The sequence below is a fragment of the Purpureocillium lilacinum genome (genome assembly GCF_023168085.1).
Source record: "Purpureocillium lilacinum CBS 284.36 DNA, scaffold_1, whole genome shotgun sequence".
Lineage (NCBI taxonomy): Eukaryota > Fungi > Ascomycota > Sordariomycetes > Hypocreales > Ophiocordycipitaceae > Purpureocillium > Purpureocillium lilacinum.
Window position 1 is genome coordinate 1,675,131 of NW_027072111.1, and position 15,808 is coordinate 1,690,938.

Sequence of the window (15,808 nt, forward strand, 5' to 3'; positions counted from 1 at the left end):
CCACGACAGACATCTAGACATGAGGATTCGGTAGATGCATTTTTCGGGTGGAATAGATACCCTGATTCCCACACACTTTTATTCTTTGCTAGGCATTCGTTCTACAGCCAAACTCAAAGATCCCAATGCACTTCTGGCTTCATTCAGATCAATCCTCCCCTCTATCTCGTCAACTCGCCGTCTACATGTGAGAATCTACTCGGGCTTCATGGTCGGGAACGCCAGGACCTCGCGGATGCTGTAGTTGTCCGTCAGGAACATCATCATGCGGTCGATGCCCATGCCCCAGCCACCGGTGGGCGGCAGGCCGTGCTCGAGAGCGCGGCAGAACGTCTCGTCGACCATCTGGGCCTCGTCGTCGCCCTGGGCCTTCTGGCGGGCCTGCTCCTCAAAGTTGGCGCGCTGCTCCGCGGCAACGTTCAACTCGGTGTAGCTGCTACCAGTCAGCCTCATTTCTTGATACCTCGCCGAGTCGACTTACGCGTTGGCAATCTCCTTGGTGGCAACAAAGACCTCGAATCGCTCGCACAGGCCGGGAGTGGTGCGAGAAGACTTGGCCAGGGGAGACATCATCTTGGGGTGGCCCATGATGAAGGTGGGGTTGATCTGCCGATGTCAGCTTCAAGTCAAAGTAACTAGCATGATAAACTTACGCATCGGGACTCGAGGAATTCGCCGACGAGAGCATCAATCATGCGGGCGTTGGTCAGGGGCGGGTTGCACTCAACACCAGTCTTCTTAAGAACCTTCTTGAGGAAGTCACCGGTCTCGTCCGTGTGCAGCTGGTCGGCAGGCGGGAACTTCTCGCCCGTCGCCTCCTCGAGGCCGGGGATCATGTCGATCTTGGGCCAAGGCGCCTCCCAGTTGATCTCGATGGGCTCGCCCTTGATGTTGTGGAAGATGGTCTTGTACGAGCCGTGGACGTGCTTGACGAGGCCGCTGACAAGCTCCTCGGTCATGCCCATGAGGTCGTTGACGTCGGCGTAGGCCATATAGAACTCGAGCGAGGTGAACTCTGGTAAAAGTTAGCTATCAAAACGAACCATGGCCGAGGCGATAAGAACGCACCAGGGTTGTGAGTCAGGTCAACGCTCTCATTTCTGAACTGACGCCCCATCTCGTAGACCCTGTTCAGGCCACCGACGACAAGCATCTTGAGGTAGAGCTCGGGAGCGACTCGGAGGAACATGTCCATGTTCATGTCGTTGTGATGGGTGATGAACGGGCGGGCGGTGGCACCACCGGCGATGGGGTTCAGCATGGGCGTCTGCACCGACACAAACTCGCGCTCGTCGAACCAGCGGCGAATGTAGGAGTCGACCTTGGCTCTGGTGATGAAGATTTGTCTCGACCGCTCGTTCATCATGAGATCGAGGTATCGCTGGCGGAAGCGCTGCTCGGGGTTCTTGAAGCCATAGTGGTCATCGGGAATCTGCACAAGAGGTCAGCGGATGCGAGGCCGGCCGTGTGGCTGCGCGTGTTACCTGGTGCAGGCAAGGCGACAGCAGAGTCACCTCGATGGCGCCAATGGACAGCTCGCCAGAGTAGTCGCCGCCGCCCTGCTTGGTCTTGGGGTTGGTGCGGGTCGGGAAGCCGCGGACGCCAATGATGTCGCCTCTCCGGAGGTTGATGTGCTGCTCCTCGAAGGGAACCGCCTTGTCGTCGACGTTGTCGGCCTGCGCGAGGACTTGGAGCCGGGTGCCCTGGGACATGTCAGATACTCGGCTCACCGAGAGCGGCGTGGGAAAGGGGACTTACGTCGGAGCGAATGTCGTAGAAGTAGAGCTTGCTGCCGGCGGAGCGCTTGACGTATATTCTTCCAGCCAGCTGGATTGACTTGGTCTTGTCGGATTCGCCGTTCTTGAGGTGGGAGAAGTCGTCGGCGAACTTGCGGATGTCGTAGGTGACGTGGTACTGCGCGAGTTTAGCATCAGGCCCGAGCGTTTCCGTCGGCGGCGGTCAGTCGCACCTTGTGAGGGTAGGCCTTGCCCTTGGCGTGCAGCTCGTTGACGACGCCGGATCGAATCTCAAAGTACTGTTGTCGCATGTTAGGCTCGGGTTACTCGACGTCAATCGGCTGTCAGGGGCAGCGGCTGCGCACCTGGTTGGGAGTCAACTCCTTCTCGGCCGCCTCGCCCGTCTTGGCGGCGGGCTGGGGGTGGGCGGCCTGCTTCTCCTTCTTGGCGGCCTCCTTCTCGCGGGCCTTCTGGCGCTTCTTGAGCTCGGTCTTGGAGATCATCTCGCCGGTGACCTCGTCGAGGTGCAGCTTGGCGACGGCGGCGGCGGCGGCATCCGCGCCGGACGCGGGTTGGTTGTCAGCCATGATTGCGGTGGTCTGCGGCGCGCGACGGGCAGTCTGAGCGTTGCGAAGTGGGTAGTCGGGTCGTGGGATGCGAATGTGTCGAGACGTGCCGTGCCGTCGTCGTCGTTGTCGGCGCTCTTATCGTGTGATGGTCGAAGAGGTTCGTCGAGTCACAGGCACGAGAATCGGAGGGCAAAAAAAGAAAATACAGTCACCCCGCCAAATCCATGTCGAGGAGGGGATGGCGGGGTCGGCCAAGCCCTGGCCGACTGGTCCCTGGGCATTGACTCGCGGGCTGGGCAGCCACCCGCCGGGCCCCTGTTTGCGCCTCAGATTGGTGCCCACGGCCTTCTGTAATGTTCCAGGGAGCCAAGCGCTGCAGGGCAGTTCCAGCGCGCCCTCAGCACCTCAGGTTACACTGGAGCGGCACCCGACGAAGAGCACGGAAAAACTTTATTGGCCGACGACCGTGAGTCAACCAGCGCAGCAGCAGGCAGTCTGGCTGGCATGCTGGCAACTGTGATCCATGCCTGTCGCCGGCCCGTCGATCGTCCATCTGCATCTCTCTCGAACTGCAGTCAGTCATCGTATCGCTCGCACCGGACATTGGACACGTGCGGACGCAATCCTTCGAGCGCATCTCAGGTCTGTTTGGCGTGCCGATGGCACAGCCCAGCGACACGGGGGCCATGAGTCGCATCGCCCGCCATCGCCCAAGGATCCGATAACGGGCATCAGCAACGCCCTTGCTGCGCATGATGCGCGGCTCTAGCTCGTCTGCTTCGACAGGATCGTCAATGGCCATCATCTGGAGTTGCCGGGCCGGATCAGAAAAAAACGGACGGCATTGACGCAACCAGGCACGCCACCGTCAAGGTTTGGGCGGCACTACGATCCCGGATGGAGCCTTTCGCACGAGGCGCCCTGCGCAGAAAAGGGCGAAACCCGTGACGTAGACGCCACTCGTTCGATGCTCCCGACGAACCGCCCCGTGCAAAGGCGTGGCCAGTGTTCTCCAGAGGGCGCCATTGTCGGGGCGTCTGAGCGTATCGTGCCCACACGGCGTCTCCACCGCCGGCTCAACAACACGACGCCCTATCACCAGATGGCACCACCCATCATTTTGCAACGTGTAAGCCCTTTGGATGTCGCACGCCTTGGGTATATATGCGTGGACGTCACTCGTTGTCGTTGTCGCCGTCGCCGCCCGTTCTCGCATGAGGTAGCAGCAGCAACAGCAGCAGCACCATCCCATCGTCGCCCAGCATGTCGCTCTCCGCCCGCGCCAACAAGCTCACGGCGCCCGACCCCAACTTCTTCTTCATCCAGGTCCTCGCCGACCTGTACGACGCCCAGACGAACCAGCGCGGCTATGTCAACCTCGGCGTCGCCGAGAACACGCTGCTCCATGAGCGCTTCATGAAGCACATGCGCGCCAAGCTGGAGCCCGAGGACGGCATCCCCGCCATCGCGCTCACCTACGGCGACGGCTACAAGCGCCTCAAGCCCACCGTCGCGCGCTTCCTCACGCGCCAGCTGCGGCCCGTCCGCGCCATCACGCCCGCCGACGTCTTCGTCAGCAACGGCTGCACCGTGGCTATCGAGAACCTGTCGTGGGCGCTCGCCAACCCGGGCGACGCCATCCTCATCGGCCGGCCCTACTACGGCGCCTTCCCCACCGATGTCGGCAAGCGGACCGGCGTCGAGCTCCGGCCCGTGGCCTTTGGCGCCGGCGTCGACCCCATGGGCCTCGCCGCCGTCGAGGCTCACCGCGCTGCCATCCTTGCCGCCAAAGACCGCGGCCAGCGCATCGCCGCCATCATCCTCGCGCACCCGAATAACCCGCTCGGCCGGTGCTACCCGCGGGACGTGCTCCTCGCCTACATGCGCCTCTGCCAGGAGCATCGCGTGCACCTCATCAGCGACGAAATCTACGCCCTGTCCGTCTTCGAGAACGCCTTTGACACGGAGCCCGCGCCTGTGCCCTTCGAGTCGGCCCTGTCCATCGACGTCAACGGCATCATCGATCCGGAGCTCGTCCACGTCATCTGGGGCATGAGCAAGGACTTTGGCGTCAGCGGGCTGCGCATGGGCTTCGTCATCACGCAAGGGAACTCGCCGCTCAAGGGCGCCCTGCAAAACGTCTTTGAGTTTGGCTGGACAAGCTCGCTGTCAGATCTGGTGACGGCCAACGTGCTGGACGACGACGAGTGGGTGGACACTTTTATCCGAGACAATCGCCGCCTGCTCGGCAAGCAGCACGCCATCGTGCTCCGCTGGGCGCGGGACAACGGCATCGAGTACACCCCTGGCAGCAACGCGGGCTTCTTCGTATGGGTGAATCTCGGCGCCGCGTACCTCAAGAACCGGGTCGCCGACGACGAGAAGCAGCAGGTGGACCTGGACAAGGACGTCATGGACAGCCTGCTCAAGGAAAAGGTCTTTCTCGCCGACGGTGTGCGGTTCGGCGCCGAGGAGCCGGGCTGGTTCCGCATCATCTTTGCGCACGAGACCGAGTACCTGGAGCTCGGACTGGAACGCATCCTGGCTGCGGTGGGTGGTAGCGTCAGCAAGAAGGAGAGCGCCGAACTGCCATATAGAACAAACGGCGTCAACGGCGTCAACGGCAAAGCATAGAGTGGACCTAGACGCAGGATTCCCCCATATACAAAAGCATATATGCACATGGCAAGGACAGGAACAGCAGCCACATACGCCACGCAGTTACGACCGCTCAGATACTACTCAAGATATCTTTGTTAATTACCTAGACATGACTGACATGTTTCCTCGATGCCTTGTGGAAAGATCCCCGAGCACAGTGAAGCCCCCTCCCCCCCCGTGCGTCGCCGTCGTTGCATCATCTCATGCCCATTCACTGGCCAAACACCTGCTCCTGCTTGGCGCCCTCGCAGGCGGGCAGGTACGAGACGCGGTCCTTGACGTAGAACTCGACGCCGACCTTGCCGCCGAGGCTGGCGGCGCCGCCGTCGAGCCCGCCGGCCTTGACGCACGTGGCCGTGGGCATGACCTCGAGCTCCGTGTACAGGCTGGAGCCGCAGTCGCCGCAGAAGAAGTGCTTGTTGATCTTGCCCGAGTCGCCGCGGACGTCCCACGTCTTGGGCGTGCCTGTTGCGTGTGCGTGCGTGCTTGTGTCAGCTGGATTGAACTCGTTCTTCTTGTCTTGCCAGTCTTCTTCCCCCATCTCTCTCTTGTTTCTTCTTCGTCCCCCCTCTGTGTCTGTGTGTGCATGTGAAGAGAGGTGTACAGGGCATGAGAGATGCTATAGGGGGGGTAAGAGGTGTGAACGTACCCTTGGTGAGGCTAAAGGCAGTGCGCGGCACAACAGCATTGGAAGTAAACGCACCGCCGGTCCACTACATCAAGACACAGATACAAAACGTCAGCAATCTTTTTTCTGTCCAGACTCCGAGTCCGCATCTCTATTCAGGAAGGGAATGTTCATACCTTTTGGCAATCGACGCAGTGGCAAAGCGCCGTCACGGCGGGCTCACCTACAACCCCCAGTTGTTAGCCCCTCGCTCATCAGCTCCCACTTTCCACCACCCCGCAGTGGCCAGCCATCATCGTTGCCCACGCCAGAGGACCAACCAACGAGCCGACACAAGAAACAATAAAAATAAAGACAATAAAAGACAAGGACAAGGCGAAAGGCAGCGTATCTATGTGATGTTGGCAGTGGAAGGGGGATGAGCACGCACCCTCGAACTGGTAGCGGATCTCGCCACAGGCACATCCTCCGGTGGTGGTCATCTTGATCGACGCTTTGGTGTGTGTAAGACGCTTTCTAAGGCAGGACGATATTTCCCAAAGCGGAAATATCAACTCTTGGGCCTTTTCTGTATGTAGCAAGGGGGCTGGCTCTTCGATTCGTCGCTAGACTGTAGGGGAGTTGAGAACTGCAGACATCAAGGTTCGCGAGTTGAGATGGTGGGAACGCCAGACCCAAATATTTATACCTACTCTGGCTGTCCTTCTCCCCCGCCTCCTTGTACAGTCCTGGGCAACTTGCCTGTTCGTTCGTTCGTTCAACCCACCGGCCCACGTACCTAATGATCGAATGGCTACGCAACTACGCCCTGGCAGCACATGAATACTGGAGCACCCAAGTCAGTTACTTCCCGCTCGCCCGCCCGCCCGCCCCCAACCCCCTCGCTCAACTGCCCCTCATTGAGGAAGGGGAACCGCCCCCTCCCTCATCCTGTCAACCTACGTAAGTTAGTACCTGGTCTATCTGCACCTAGCGGGGAGAACCAAAAAAAGCCCACAACACCAGCCCGTCTGTACGAGCACACATCCGCCGCAACACCACCACCAACCGACCGCCCGCAACCAAACAACCAAAACAAACAAACGCAACGACACTCCTTCCTTCCTCCGAAGCCCTGGCCTGGCCTCGCCAGGTCTCGCCCGCGCTGAGGCCTGCCTATTCCGTCCAGGGCCGCCGTCTTGCTTGGTAATTGGGAATTGCAAAGCAAGGGCGTGCCAGGTGTAGTACAACACATACGAAACGTACAACGTACGTAAGTTACAGGAAACACCAGGCAACACCACCACCACCAACCACCACGAGCTGGCTCGGGCTGGGCTGAGCTGCTGCTGCCGCCCGCCCGCCGAATCGGCGACTTGGACCGAAAAAGCGGGCGGGCGGGTGGGCGCCTATGTCTGTCGTACATCCTGTGCATCCTGTGCGCCATCTCGCGCTGCTGGATTAATCATCATCAGGGCGATTCAGCCCCGTCGGGTGTCGGTCCCATGCTCGGGCAATAATAATATTGGGGGGAGTTGTCCTGTTGTTGGTGCGCCGTATAACAGGTAGGTAGGTACCACGAGGCACGGCAGGGTGGTATTACTGGGGGAAGAAGAGAGAGCGGCTGCGGCTGCGGCTGCGGCGCTGTGTCTCCTCCAGCCCAGGCGAGCGGGCCGTGAAAGTCGTGCGGCTCAAAGCCCTCCTCCCCTCTTGCCCGACGGTCCGTCTCGCGCCGGATAGCGTCGGTCGGTGGATTTGTAAGTCAAGTCGCGAAGACGGGCGGGAGCCAACGAGAGAACACAAGGACCTGCTCATCGGACCTTTCACAGCTGCACGGCAAACACCTCGCATTGGCAGAACAAAAAAAGAACTTCTATGATTTCAAAGGCTCTCCCCCCTCCATGCCACGCTATAGGTACACTCTGGCCTCCTCTCTCTCTCTCCGATCTCGTCCTCCCCTGTCATACACAGTTTATAATCCAACCTCAGTGTGACGTGCGCCCGGCCCCCCTCGATCGGTGTCAGCGGGGTTCGCGAACGCGCGCGCGCGCACACCGCCAGATATTCCTCCCATGTTTTGTGTTCCAGACTCTCGTGGTATCAGCTCGTTCGGTCGGGGACTTTGTCTGTCTGGTGCGGTGGTGGTGGGTGGGTGACGGCAGCTTAGATGGTCTCCATCTTGTCGAGGATGGCCTTGGTGAACTCGTGCGTCGTGGACTCGCCGCCCATGTCGCGCGTGCGGACCTTGCTAAGGAAGAAGTCAGTTTTGTATTTCTCGACGGATCAAAAGAGGTGGGAAAGGAAACGCACCCCTCGGCAATGACGCCGTAGACGGCCTTGGAGATGCGGTTGGCGTGGTCGTCGAGGCCCAGGTGGCGCAGCAGCATGCTGCCCGAGAGGATCAGGGCCGTGGGGTTGGCCTGGTCCTTGCCCTTGATGTCGAGGCCGACGTGGCGGCAGCCGGGCTCGAAGACGGCCACGTCGCGGCCCATGTTGCAGCCGGGGACGATGCCGGGCCCGCCGACGAGGGCGGCGCCAATGTTGGACAGGATGCCGCCGTACAGGTTGGGCATGACCATGACGTCAAACTGCTGGGGGCGCGAGACGGCCTGCATGGAGGCGTTGTCGACAATCATGTCGTTGACCTCGAGCGTGGGGTACTCCTTGGCGACCGAGTGGAAGGTGCTGCGGAACAGGCCGTCGGCCAGCTTCATGATGTTGGCCTTGTGGATGCACGTCACCTTGGAGCGGCCGTTGGCGAGGGCGAAGGCAAAGGCGAACTTGGCGATGCGCTCCGACTTGGCGCGGGTGATGATCTTGAGGGACTCGACGACGCCAGGGACGCTCTGGTGCTCGAGGCCCGAGTACTCGCCCTCGGTGTTCTCGCGGATGATGCACAGGTCGACGTCCTTGTGGCGCGTCTCGTAGCCGGGGATGTTCTTGATGAGGGAGATGCTGGCGTAGATGTCGAGCTCTTGGCGCATGGCCACGTTGAAGCTCTGGTGGCCGGACCGGCTGATGGGCGTGTGCAGGATGCCCTTGAGGCCCAGCTTGTTGCGCTTGAGCGACGCCACCGACTCGCGGAAGGCGTCCTCGGTGCGACCGGCGCCCACCGAGTCGATGCCCGAGACCTCGATCTGCTCCCACTCGACGGGCACATTGTCCGCCTTGAAGATGGTCTTGACCGACTCGGCCACCTCGGCGCCGATGCCGTCGCCGGGGATCAGCGTCACCGTGTACTTGCCGCCGAACTTGGCCGGCTTGAAGATGTCGGACTGGACCGTCGCGAAGGACCGGGCGGCGAGATGCTGCGGCTGGCCGGCAGCGGCAGTGGTGGCACCGCGCAGGACCTGTTGGAGAGAACGGGGTCCGCGTTAGCATTCTCTTGTTCTGTTCTCGCTGACGTAGGAAGATCTCGCCCGCGACGTCACTTCCCCCTCCTTGTTCGTTCCTCCCGCCATCTCCGTCCGTCCCGGGGGCCGGGTTGAACGAGGAGGGGAGGGGTTCGGCCCAATGCCGCAACCCAGTGCTCGTCTCGCAATTGCCTCAGTCCCCTTGCCCAGAGGCGTGCAACAGCCAGACGAGCCCCTCGCCTCTGTTCGCATGACCGTCCAGCACGAAATTGCCGGGCGAGCGGCGAGCGCGGGGGTGGGTGGTGGGCGCCCGGCCCTCACCCAGACACAGACCGAACAAACAAGACACGATTCTCCTGCGCTGCACGTACCTGCGCCGTTCTCATAGAGCCACGCGACAGCATGATGGGCGACTCGAATTCGGATTAAAAAAAGGGTTGTTCAAACACCGGGAGTGTCCGCGTGAGGAGGGGAGAGTATGATCCGTCGAGGAGAGGGCGTGGGCGCGTACACTGGCAACGGCGACAACAACAACCGGGAGGGACGACGACGCGGAGGAGGAAAAAAAGAAGGGCAAGGTGAATGCGGCTCGCCGACGGTGTGGAGGAGGGTGTGGGTTAGGTAGGTAGCGCACGTCGGTGGTGGTGGTGGTAGTCGTGGCAGCGACAGCAACGGCAACAGCAGCAGCAGCAGCAGCGCAATGCCCGCCGCAGATCCATCATCAATCCCGCTTGCCAGCGCCCCCAGCATGGAACGTTCCCTCTGCCCAGCCAGCAGCCCGCCAATTGCCTCACCGTTGCCCAGCTTGGGCCGAGCGGCCGCCGCGGCCATTGCCGGCGCTGGCCCCTCCAGAATTTTTTTTTTCTTCTCCTGCGCCTGGAGCTCCGGATTGGCCTCCAGGCTGTTTGGCGCTGCCGTTCGGCCGGACCGCGTCGGAAAAAGAGCGGAATGCGAACCTGCTCCGAGCCTGCCGCCGCGCGCGCTAAGCCCGTCTCGGCATAATGTCCTGCCCCGACGCTGCTGCTCCACCATCAAAGAATCTGGGACAGGAAAGTCAATGCTGCAGCTTCGGCGAAGGGCTCCGCGACGGTTACACAAACACGACGAGTACAAATTGGCGCTCGCCCGGCGACGCTGGCTCGCGTGCGTCCGCAAGAAGCTTTGGCTTCCAATGTGTATATCCTGCAAGACGCCAAACGGCGCCCAACAACCAATTGATCGACTCTACTCCAACGCCCCGTGGTGCACCACTTCCGTTTCCTTCCCAATCCCATTCAGCCAGTTGCCCTTGATCCGGCCCCGTCCAGTCCGGGCCGCAGCCTCCACCCGGACGGGGGCCCCTTGTCCGTCTAATAACTCTCACACATACACGGACGGGCCGCCAGTCGCCGTCGCTGCGCGTGCGTCCACGACTACAAGTTCTTGTACGAGTATGTTCTCACAATGCCTCCCGCGATACCCTCTTGGTTATCAAGCGCCCTCCTCCTCGTCTAGAGGCTCGACGCGCACCAAAATCTCCTCCAGCAGGCCCTCGAGGAAGCTGCCCACGTCGCGCCCCATGCCGACCGGCTCCGCCTTGTCGCACGTATCGATCTCCTTGCATACGTGCGCCAGCTTATACACCAGCTTGCGCAGCTTCTCGTGAGACGCCTCGGCGCGCTGCTGCCTCGCCGCCATGCCGGCCGGCGCCTGGTTTGGTCTAAACGCATATGCCTGCTGCAGCCGGGCCTGCCGCCTCTTGAGCGCCTCCTCCAGCGCCGGGAATATCACGTCGTTGAGCGCGTCCAGCTCTCCGTTGGGGTTCGCCGGCGCCGGCGACGGGAACGATGATGGACCTGCAGACGCCTCTGACGGGGCCGGCGACTGTGACTGCGGTGGCGGCGGCAGGTTCATCCCACTCAACGCCCGCTGCCCGACGGCTTGCTGTGATACCACCCGTTGCTGCGCAGGGCCCCTGTATGGCGGTATTTCAGGAATAGTCATGACCGGCGTCCGCCCACTGGGCGACCGAGACGGGGTGTTGTTGTTGTGCGGTGGCGGGATCGGCCTCTCCGATGCCATCGACATCTGTGCCGCGCCAGTTGGCGACGCCGTCGGGGTCGGCTCCAAGGCCAGGTTCAGCATTCCCATATCACGCTGTAACTGGGCCTGGAGCTCCCGGTCGTAGTCTGGAGATTGTCCTGTCGGCTGCCGTGGCAGGGGCTTGTGCGCCGCGCCTCTAGTCGGCGTCTCGGGCCCGTCCCGTGCCGCCATCTTCATCGGGCTCGCTGGGAGCGGCACCTTGGTGGGTGACGTGATGCCCGGCGCTATGGGCTTCCGCTGCGGACTCGTCTGCCGAGATGTGCCTTGGTTCGCCGCCTTCAGGGTGTCGCTTGGTTGTAAGGCAAAGTCTCGCGCCTTGGACGGGCTCGCGTCGCGTCGCCTCTCATCCGTCTCGTCTGAGCCGTCTGGCCGGCGTACAGACCGGGCATTCGTCGCGCTCTCGTCCATAGCGTTGAGCCCTGGCCGGCTGACCAGGCCGCCTCTATCGCCGACGAGCCGCACCGTGCCAAAGTCCCACATGTCCTCGTCCACCTTTTCGCGCTCCGTGGGCGCCCCGCCGTCGACCGCGTCCCAGTTGTCCTCGTCCTCGCCCTTGTGCGTCAGCGCCCAGCGGCTGTGGCGCTCAATCAGCTCGGTGAGGTACGTCGTCTTCTTGGCCTTTCTGATAAACGGGTGTCGGAGCATGTCCCGCGCCGTCGGCCGGTCCTTGGGGTCGCGCTGCAGGCAGAGCTCGACAAAGTCCTTGAAGGCCTTGGTGAAGTTGCCCTCTAGCCTGGGTGCCGGATTCTTAGGGATGAGGAAGAGCACCTTCATCGGGTGGATGTCGGCGTAGGGCGGCTCGCCGTTTGCCAGCTCCAGGGCGGTGATGCCCAGCGACCAGATGTCGGCCTTGTGATCGTAGCCGGACTGTTTGATGACCTCGGGCGCCATCCAAAATGGCGTGCCCACAAACGTGTTCTTCTTGGTCATGGTCGCCGAGAGCTGACCCGAGACGCCAAAGTCGGCCAGCTTGACCTGGCCACCAGCGCTGAGCAAGACGTTGGCCGCTGCCTTGATGTCAGTCCAACGGCCCGAAACTCAAGCACTCAAACTTACCCTTGATGTCCCTGTGCAGCTTCTTGTCCGAGTGCAAGTAGTCCAGCCCCATCAGCAGCTCCCGGACGATAATGGCAATGTAGTCTTCGCCAATGAGCCCTGGCTTCATCAGGTCGGCGCAGCTGCCGCCCGCGCAAAACTCCATGACGATCCACAGCTCGGCACCCTTGGCATAGGAGCCGTAGTACTTTGTGACGTAGGGCGACTGCAGCTCCGACAGAATGGCAATCTCTTGGATAATGTCCTCGACCTCGTCCTCGGCGTTTTCGATGTCGATGATCTTGATGGCGACGGCATGGCCGGTTCGTTTGTCGACACTGCGAGCGTCAGCGCCTGCGCACGAGCACCAGGACGGTCTCGTTGGCCAGACTCACCCTTTGTAGACTTTGCCAAAGCTTCCTCCGCCTGTTCACAGAGCTCGCGTTAGCTTCGCGATGCCGCCATACCCATCAGACTGGTCCAAGCGCTCACCGATGCAATACTCCTTGGAGTAGAGCTGCTCCGGATCAAGAGCCTCGCCGCCCTCGTCCGCCTCCCTGTTCCGGTCCGCCATGGCGTTGGTGCCCTAGGAGCAACGGCATTCACTTGCCCAGCTCGACTCGTGCGTATGTATGTCAGTCACCGACGTCGTGCGGTGCCGTGAATCGCCGTCGTGCCGCGCGTGGTCGGGTTCGTCGCACAATCGGTGTGGGAAGGAGAGGATAGCTTCTTGCGGTCAGGGCGCAGGGAGCTCGACTTCGTCAATGTCTCTGGCCTCAAGCCAGGAGGAACAACAGCGCGTGTCGGAAACGTTGTCGGTCTCGCGGGTCGAGCTCTCTCACGCTGCGAGCTGCGAGGGAGCGGGATGATTCAGGTCCCCCGCCAATCGTGTCTCGTGCGAGGTGTTATGCGATGGTCTGCGGCCTCGCAAAGGGACGGTGGACCAAAGGGACAGAACTGTTACAAGACGAGGAGGTAAGCATGCATGCACGCACGCTCACGCTGCGCAGGAAGCCAAGGTGACGTCGAATCCAACGGTGCACAAAACAACAAGTGGGTGGATGGGCGTGCGTGACGACGTTGGAGGTGGTGGTGGGCGGCCTTGTTTACGGGCCGTGGGGTCGGTCCCCGTCCGTTGGTTGTCGAGGGCGGATGGAGCTGGAGCGCTGGGGAGGGGCGCCTGGCATCGCCCGCGATTGATTGATGCAAGCCCTGGACGCCTGGAGCCGCCCCTGTCCGGCGGGCTGAGCTGCCCTGCCCGTCCGCCCTCCAGCTGGCCAAGCAGCACCGGCGCGTCCCTGGCGCGAGGCGCCACAGCATCCTCCCGCCCCCTGCCAGGGCATCCGGGCATCCATCCACTGAATCCCAAACAGCCCTTGGCCTTTGGCGGTGCCCGATGTTGTCACAGCAGCCAATCAGCCCTACCTCAGCTTCGGCACCTCATGCACCTCCCGCCAGTTCCTGGGGGCGGGCTCTCCGCCCAGTGCCCGGCAACCAGTCGTCCGTCAACTGTTGTCTTGATCCAGTAAGTACCTACTACTCGCTTGCAAGGTCCGTTTGGACGGCGATGCTGGTTGAGTGATTGGTCTCATGAGATGTAAGTAGATATCCGCGGTGGCCATTCCGAGCCTTGGGTACCGGGCAGGTCTAGTAGTCGAGGCTGCAACAAACACACAGAAAGCGCACTGGAAGTAACTCATGCTGTTACTTCCCTGCCTAAGCCTCTATCCTCGTGGACGACGCAAAGAAACAAAGCCACCCTAGGTACAAGTCTATGAGTGCACTCGGCTCGTTGTCGAGCGCCCAACCCATCCATCATGCAAGTTCGTTGAGCAAATGCCGCCCACCAACGCAGCAAACTAAACCAGGCCCCCGTCGGTTCGGCCAAAAGGTGCCGCGCAGTCAACAACTACTATGCGTGCCGTGCCGTGCCGCGTTGCGTCCCTTCCCTTCCCTCATTCCTCGATAAATTCAATCATCACCGTTCCCTGCTTAAGGCCCGTTTCCTCAATCGTCGCGTCCAGACTCTCCGTCAGATCCTGGCCCTGCGGCATCTTCTTGAGCTCAAACTCGACGCCTTCCTTGCCCTCGAGCGGCTCCGCCTTGAGCCACTCGTAGATGCGGCGCACTGGGTCTTGTAGGCTGAACCGTCGAATCACCCGCCCGTTGGGATGCCGGAATTGGATCCGCGTCGTCGTCGCGGGGTCATTGTCGGGCTCGGTGTGCGGCTTCGTGCTCGAGATCTGCGTAAATGGATTCGCCGCCGCCGCCGGCTGCTCTACCTCCTTGCCCTTGCCCTTGTCCTCTGCGTCGCCGCTGCCGCTGGGCCCGGGAGACTTGGTGAGTGCATCCGGGTCATGGATGTTTGGCGTGGAACCCGAGCCGCTGCTCTCGCCACCCCCTGCGAGGCTGTTCTTGAGCGCCATCTCGAGCATCTCCTCCTCCGTCATGCGGTCCACATCCACGACCTGCGGTTTCCGCGTTACTGCCTTGGCCACGGGGTTCTTGCTATTCAGGTCCAGGCTGTATCGGTCCAGGAACTCTGCCAGCTCGGCGTGAAATTCGACGGCGTTGGGAAACGGCCGGCCGCTCCAGACCTTTACCTGCTCGCCTGTCCGCGGGTCGACAATGGACACGTGCGGGTAGTTGTCCGGGTTCTCGTGGGTCTGATGGGGAAAGTAAAAGGTGATGTACTCTTGCGAGTCCGGATAGTCCTTGTCGTACTGCAGAAAGATGAAGCTTTCCGAGACGAGATCGCGCACTGCGGCGTCCTTCCAAATGTCGCGGTTGAGCGCCTGGCAGTTGAAGTCGTTCATGTCCTGCAGGTTAACCAGGATCCACTTCTTGTCTTCCTTGCCCAGCGTGCGCGCCTCGTCCCACGACACACGAGCCATGAGGTCATATGGAGGGCGAAAGAGGTCCTCGAGTCTCCGAGCGTGCGGTCCGTTCTCTGCAGAGGTCCGGGGCGCGGCGCCGTCGTCTCCCCAGATCCGCTGGCCAAATGGACCGCCAGATCGTGCTTGAAAGTAAACACACGTCAGCCATGTTGTCCCCCCACGTTTTGCGGCTCCAGCACTTACTAGGCGGATGTCGGTTTCTTCTCAGTTGCTCCAGGAGCGCTGACCCCATCCCGTCGTCGTCGCCGCCGCCACCCCACGACGGATCGGGCGCCACCAGCGTCTCCGTTGTCCGCGCGATGGGGGCACGCACGTCGTCTGCGCCAGGCCCGGCGCCGGGGCCGGAGCCCGCACCACCGGCGCCATATAGTTCCTCTTGCAGCCGCTTCGCCATGGCCGCGTCTTCCTCTTCCTGTGCCCGCGCGGCCGCAGCCGCGACAGCTGTGTCCTCATCGTCGTCGTCGTCGTCAACCTCCATAATGTCGTCGTCATCGTCGTCGCTGATGTGAATCACACCGCTTGAGTCCTCTCTTCCTATGTTGGGCCGTCCAGTGGCAGGTCGCGGCACGTCTGTACGAGCAGGCTCGCCACCCGAGATGCCGGCGCCGACGCCCGAGACCAGTTCGGGGTTTTCAAAGTAGAGGCCCACAGCTCGCTCAAAGTCGCCGCTCGCAAGCTGCAGGAACCCGCGCGCGACATCTGTGTTCGCTCCGGTGATGGAGACGAACGTCGAGATGTTGTCGTCATCCATGGCAGATTGTCGCCCGTTGCCTCGCCAGCTCTGGTGGTTGGGTGGCGGGCTCGTGTTCGTCGTCGGCAGCAGTGTTTGCTCGTTGGGGTCGCGATCTGCGGATACGCGGGAGGAACA

The 15,808-nt window shown here is 61.7% G+C and overlaps 6 protein-coding genes across 6 annotated transcripts; 1 reads left to right on the forward strand and 5 right to left on the reverse strand.

Moving 5' to 3' along the window:
• Positions 1 to 195: 195 nt before the first annotated feature.
• Positions 196 to 2,323, reverse strand: PLICBS_000227 (lysyl-tRNA synthetase; the record flags this gene model as incomplete). Its single annotated transcript, XM_018318794.2, has 8 exons — positions 196 to 433; positions 482 to 606; positions 654 to 1,015; positions 1,069 to 1,432; positions 1,485 to 1,703; positions 1,759 to 1,914; positions 1,970 to 2,035; positions 2,102 to 2,323. 8 exons carry the CDS (start codon positions 2,321 to 2,323, stop codon positions 196 to 198), a joined length of 1,752 nt encoding a protein of 583 aa, XP_018184319.1.
• Positions 2,324 to 3,568: 1,245 nt separating this feature from the next.
• On the forward strand, positions 3,569 to 4,939 carry PLICBS_000228 (uncharacterized protein; the record flags this gene model as incomplete). The annotated part of the gene is made up of 1 exon (XM_018318793.2): positions 3,569 to 4,939. The coding sequence occupies one exon, from the start codon at positions 3,569 to 3,571 to the stop codon at positions 4,937 to 4,939; it is 1,371 nt and encodes a 456-aa protein (XP_018184318.2).
• Positions 4,940 to 5,177: 238 nt separating this feature from the next.
• PLICBS_000229 (uncharacterized protein) lies at positions 5,178 to 6,076 on the reverse strand (the record flags this gene model as incomplete). Its single annotated transcript, XM_018318792.2, has 4 exons — positions 5,178 to 5,431; positions 5,616 to 5,679; positions 5,771 to 5,817; positions 6,025 to 6,076. 4 exons carry the CDS (start codon positions 6,074 to 6,076, stop codon positions 5,178 to 5,180), a joined length of 417 nt encoding a protein of 138 aa, XP_018184317.1.
• Positions 6,077 to 7,736: 1,660 nt separating this feature from the next.
• On the reverse strand, positions 7,737 to 9,330 carry PLICBS_000230 (isocitrate dehydrogenase (NAD(+)) idh1; the record flags this gene model as incomplete). Its single annotated transcript, XM_018318790.2, has 3 exons — positions 7,737 to 7,821; positions 7,884 to 8,923; positions 9,298 to 9,330. The coding sequence occupies 3 exons, from the start codon at positions 9,328 to 9,330 to the stop codon at positions 7,737 to 7,739; spliced, it is 1,158 nt and encodes a 385-aa protein (XP_018184315.1).
• Positions 9,331 to 10,396: 1,066 nt separating this feature from the next.
• PLICBS_000231 (putative protein serine/threonine kinase) lies at positions 10,397 to 12,617 on the reverse strand (the record flags this gene model as incomplete). Its single annotated transcript, XM_018318789.2, has 4 exons — positions 10,397 to 12,015; positions 12,065 to 12,381; positions 12,439 to 12,469; positions 12,536 to 12,617. 4 exons carry the CDS (start codon positions 12,615 to 12,617, stop codon positions 10,397 to 10,399), a joined length of 2,049 nt encoding a protein of 682 aa, XP_018184314.2.
• A 1,381-nt stretch (positions 12,618 to 13,998) lies between these two features.
• Positions 13,999 to 15,691, reverse strand: PLICBS_000232 (uncharacterized protein; the record flags this gene model as incomplete). Its single annotated transcript, XM_065599559.1, has 2 exons — positions 13,999 to 15,062; positions 15,124 to 15,691. 2 exons carry the CDS (start codon positions 15,689 to 15,691, stop codon positions 13,999 to 14,001), a joined length of 1,632 nt encoding a protein of 543 aa, XP_065455631.1.
• Between the last annotated feature and the right edge of the window lie 117 nt (positions 15,692 to 15,808).